Source organism: Silurus meridionalis, chromosome 21 (assembly GCF_014805685.1).
Source record: "Silurus meridionalis isolate SWU-2019-XX chromosome 21, ASM1480568v1, whole genome shotgun sequence".
Classification (NCBI taxonomy): domain Eukaryota; kingdom Metazoa; phylum Chordata; class Actinopteri; order Siluriformes; family Siluridae; genus Silurus; species Silurus meridionalis.
In genome coordinates, this window is record NC_060904.1 from 17,965,811 (window position 1) to 17,970,810 (window position 5,000).

Below are 5,000 nucleotides of genomic sequence, written 5' to 3' on the forward strand. Positions count from 1 at the left end.
ACACCTCTCGCTAGAAAGGTGTGTCACATGTTGTAGTCTGCTGTGTGTTGTAATCTAAAACGTGACAGCTGAAGTGATTTGTTGGTGTTGTGGCCCCTGTGTGTGTGTGTGTGTGTGTGTGTGTGTGTGTGTGTGTGTGTGTGTTTAGGATAATCTGGGTGGGAACAGTAAGACGGCTATGATCGCCACGGTAAGTCCGGCGGCTGATAACTACGAGGAGACGCTTTCCACACTGCGATACGCTGACCGCGCCAAGAGAATCATCAACCATGCCGTGGTCAACGAGGACCCCAACGCTCGCATCATCAGGGAACTGCGAGAAGAAGTCGAGAAGCTGAGGGTGCAGCTCACACAGGCCGAGGTCAGAGAGAAACACACACACACACATACAAATATACACACACAAAATAAAGAAAACACACACACTTAAGATCATGGATTTTCATGGAGTGTGTGTGTGTGTGTGTGTCAGTCTCTAAAAGCCCCAGAGCTGCAGGAGAAGCTACAGGAGTCGGAGAAGCTAATCCAAGAGATGACCGTCACCTGGGAGGAGAAACTCAGGAAGACCGAGGAGATCGCACAGGTGCTTCATAACCACACACACACACACACACTCATCCATGCACATACATGCTTTCGCTGGAGATCACATTCATTAAAGAAATAAATTCTCAATGTTTCCTCACATCTCTTCAGGAGAGACAGAAGCAGCTAGAGAGTATGGGAATCTCTCTGGAGTCCTCAGGGATTAAGGTTGGAGAAGATAAATGTTTCCTGGTCAACCTGAACGCTGACCCTGCCCTCAACGAGCTCCTCGTTTACTATCTCAAGGTACAGAAGAAACCAGCAGAACGTTCACAGTCTGGTTTCACACACCTGATCACTTCCATGCAAATTACCCTAATAACATCTCAAAGTTCATCTGAAAACCTGTCGTCCTGCTGCTGCCTGTGTCCTGAGCTCTGCCGCACCAGTTTTCCCACAATCCTGTGCGGCTCAGACTGAAAACCAGAGCGAACAATAACATATTTGTCCTGACTGCTCTGATAAACCCACGAGCTGTTAGTGTGAGCGCTGTGTTTACTGACTCCGCCCACTCACACGCTGACCTCCGACCTAACGAGAAAGTTCTTGTGTAAAACCTTTAATCCAGCAACAGAACAGTTTTATTCTGTTTTAAAGTTCTAGTGAAGGAGGCGTGACCTAAGTGTCTGTCAGTCTTAGAGGAGGCGTGGTTTCTGTGTCTGACATGTCTCAGTTGTAGTAAAAAAAAAAAGGCGTGGCCTATATGTTTTAGTTCTAATAAAGAAGGCGTGGCCTACATGTCTCTGTTCTAAAAAAGAAGGCGTGGCTTACATGTCTCAGTTCTTAAAAAGAAGGCGTGGCCTACATGTCTCAGTTCTAAAAAAGAAGGCGTGGCCTACATGTCTCAGTTCTTAAAAAGAAGGCGTGGCCTACATGTCTCGGTTATAATAAAGAAGGCGTGGCCTACATGTCTCAGTTCTAATAAAGAAGGCGTGGCCTACATGTCTCAGTTATAGTTAAGAAGGCGTGGCCTGTGTATTTGTCAGTTTCCGTTGAGACGTGTCTTGTTAAATGCTTGTGTGTGTGTGTGTGTGTGTGTGTGTGTGTGTGTGTGTTCAGGAGCACACACGTGTAGGAGCAGACACGTCTCAGGACATCCAGCTGTTCGGTATTGGGATTCAGCCAGAGCACTGCGTCATCGATATCGCTGTTGACGGTGACATCACACTCTGTCCCATAGAGAATGCCAGGTCAGAACACACACACACACACACACACACACACACACACACACACACATACAGTGTGGAAATACATTTGCATTTAACTCACTATAATGTACAGTGTTAGATATATGATATTTTTAATTAAATGTGTGTAATATGGTTGTTTTTTTCTCTTTTCCTCCACAGAACGTGTGTGAATGGGACCACAGTTTACTCCAGCGTACACCTGTGGCATGGAGATCGCATCTTATGGGGCAATAATCACTTCTTCAGGTGAGAAAAACGGTTATATAAGATCCTTTTATAAACCTTCCTCTCAGTGCAGGATCATGCTGCTCAGTCCGAGTGTGTGTGTGTGTGTGCAGAGCGAACCTGCCGAAGCGTAAGCGGCGTGACCGTTTGAAGGATCTGGAGCGCGAGTCTCCGCGCTCGAGTTTTGTAGACGTGGATGTGGAGACGGCGAGTGAGGCTTCGTCTGAGCAGGACTACAGCTACGAGTTCGCTCAGATGGAGGTCATGATGAAAACGCTGGGGGGTAACGGTGAGTGTGTGTGAGAGAGAGAGAGAGTGTGTGTGTGTGTGTGTGTGTGTGTGTGTGTGTGTGTGTAATCAAATAAATTGGCACAAGGGCCATGCAGCCCTTGAGAGCAGACCTGGTGGCACTTCAAGGGAGTTTTTAGGATTTTCTGACAATCGTATTTAGTTTCTGCACCAATCAGAAGCCTGGATTCTTGTATCAGCTGTTTCTTGTTCCAGATCTCAGGAATAAACCGGATATTTATTTCAGTTCTGTTCCTCGTGCCCTTGTAGATCCGATCCAGAACGTGGTCCAGGTGCTGGAGAAGCAGTACTTGGAAGAGAAGCGCTCGGCGTTAGAGGAGCAGCGTCTGCGTTATGAGAGAGAGCTGGAGCTCCTCCGACAGCAGCTTTCCCCCGAGAGATCTTCTCAGCACCACCAGCGCAGCAACAGCGACCGTCTGACCTTCCCCACACACACCACACACTCCAAGATGGGCCTGTGGACCGAGGAGAGGTACACACACACACACACACACACACACACACACACAAGATGTTTGTATAAGATATGTAAGGAAATGAACTACATGCCTGTGTGTGTGTGTTTCAGAGACGAGATGTTCCGGCAGAGTTTGTCTCGGCTGCGAGAGCAGGTGGTCCGTGCCAACACGCTTGTGCGAGAGGCCAACTTCCTGTCGGAGGAGATGGTGAAACACACCGACTACAAGGTCACTCTGCAGATCCCTGCCTCACACCTGAGCGCCAATCGCAAGGTGAGAACGAGAACCTCATTCCTCATGGGCTTTCCGTCCAATCAGCAGTGAGGATTGAACATGTATGTTGTGTTTGCGGTTCAGCAAGGAGCAATCGTGAGCGAGCCAGCTATCCAGGTGCGTCGCAAAGGCAAAGGCACGCAGGTCTGGACCATCGAGAAGCTGGAGAACAAGCTGGTAGACATGAGGGACCATTACAGGGAGTGGAAGGAAGGAGGACGGAACACGGTGAGAGACCCAAACAAAACATCAGTTTTTATCTTTAGTGCAGCTTGTTTTTCTTTAGCAACCACTCGTTTGTACACTCTTTATAAAATCATTGCTGTGGTGGAGTTTCCTGTAGATTAACGAACGGAAAGTGGTTATGACGTTTGTGCTCTTCCTGTCAGCCGACGAAGCCGCACAGCAAGCAGGCCGACCCGTTCTACGAAGCTCAGGAGAACCACAACCTGATCGGCGTCGCCAATGTTTTCTTAGAGGTCCTCTTCCACGATGTGAAACTTCAGTATGCAGTTCCCATCATCAGCCAGCAGGGGGAGGTACTGAAGCTCCTGTGAAATTTACACTAACTTGATGTTTGGACCTTCTAATGTGTGTTACTTTTTAGATTCATGTGATTGTGTGTGTGTGTGTGTGTGTGTGTGTGCAGGTAGTGGGCCGGCTGCATGTAGAGCTGACGCGAGTGTGTGGGGCGGTGCCCGAGCGGCTGGTGGGCGGAGACGACTCGTCTGAGAACTCAAGTGAGAGCAGCAGCTACGAGGTGATGGACACCAATGGCGAGATTGTCCACATGGCCAAGAAACTCACCTGCAGGGTACATACACACACACACACACACACACATACACACACAATCAGGACTTCCCCCTGTTCCTTCATAATTAAAGATGATTCAAATGACGTTCTTTTTTGTGTGTGTGTGTGTGTGTGTGTGTGTGTGTGTGTTTGTGTTTGTGTGTGTGTTTGCAGGTTCGGATTCGTAAAGCGATGGGTTTGCCGCTCAACCTTTCTAACTTCGTTTTCTGTCAGTACACGTTCTGGGAGCAGGCGGAGCCTACAGTGGCCCCGCCCATGGTCAGCCCAGACACACCCACTTCCTGTACTGGGGATGCACAATTTACTATATGTTTCGATCACTGCAAGGTGACACACACACACACACACACACACATATAAACACATACACACACACACACACAGCGAATCATCCGTCTCTGATTGGTTGAAATGAAAACTGTTAATGAATTGTGTAATGTTTTAATACTTACTAGCATACTAACATAATTGTGTTGTGTGTGTGTGTGTGTGTTTGTGTGTATGTGTGTGTGTTTGTAGGACTACGTGGTTCATGTCTCCGATGAGTTTGTGGAGTTCATATCAGACGGAGCTCTGGCCATTGAGGTGTGGGGACATCGTTGTGCCGGGAACGGACACGCCCAATGGGAACTGAACACACTACAGGCCAAGACACGCACACTCCGGGACAGGTGTGTGTGTGTGTGTGTGTGTGTGTGTGTGTGTGTGTGTGTGTGTGTGTGTGTGCATATCTGTACATGTTATTGTTATTGTTATGCATTGTGTGGTTATTTGTAGAGCTCCATGTGCATGCAGATATATTCTAAGTGTGTGTGTGTGTGTGTGTGTGTGTGTGTGTGTGTGTGTGTGTGTGTGTGTGTGTCTCAGATGGAGTGAGGTGTCGCGCAGGATCGAGTTATGGGTCTCCATACAGGAGCTGAATGAGCTGGGTGTGTATTCAGCTGTGGAGCTTCATCCCAACCGAGACATCAGCACCGGTGGTGTGTTCCAGCTGAGACAGGTATTCCCCTCCATTTACACTTGTGTGTGTGTGTGTGTTTGTGTGTTTGTGTGTGTGTGTATTACAATGCAAGCACACTTTTCTGCCCACAAGTTTCAGAGTCCTGCATTCTGATTGGCTATATATACATATATATATTTG

The 5,000-nt window shown here is 48.0% G+C and overlaps 1 protein-coding gene across 4 annotated transcripts in view; it reads left to right on the top strand.

The window, feature by feature from the left end:
- Positions 1-5,000, top strand: part of kif13a (kinesin family member 13A) — a 26,232-nt gene that overhangs the window by 12,919 nt on the left and 8,313 nt on the right. For all 4 annotated transcript variants that reach the window (XM_046877736.1, XM_046877740.1, XM_046877737.1 and 1 more), the window contains exons 11-24: positions 149-361; positions 473-583; positions 697-831; positions 1,645-1,775; positions 1,938-2,024; positions 2,117-2,292; positions 2,562-2,784; positions 2,881-3,043; positions 3,128-3,271; positions 3,433-3,582; positions 3,693-3,857; positions 4,013-4,186; positions 4,379-4,530; positions 4,727-4,859. In XM_046877736.1, the coding sequence (XP_046733692.1) occupies positions 149-361; positions 473-583; positions 697-831; positions 1,645-1,775; positions 1,938-2,024; positions 2,117-2,292; positions 2,562-2,784; positions 2,881-3,043; positions 3,128-3,271; positions 3,433-3,582; positions 3,693-3,857; positions 4,013-4,186; positions 4,379-4,530; positions 4,727-4,859 (2,157 nt within the window). The remainder of the gene's footprint in view (positions 1-148; positions 362-472; positions 584-696; positions 832-1,644; positions 1,776-1,937; positions 2,025-2,116; positions 2,293-2,561; positions 2,785-2,880; positions 3,044-3,127; positions 3,272-3,432; positions 3,583-3,692; positions 3,858-4,012; positions 4,187-4,378; positions 4,531-4,726; positions 4,860-5,000) is intronic.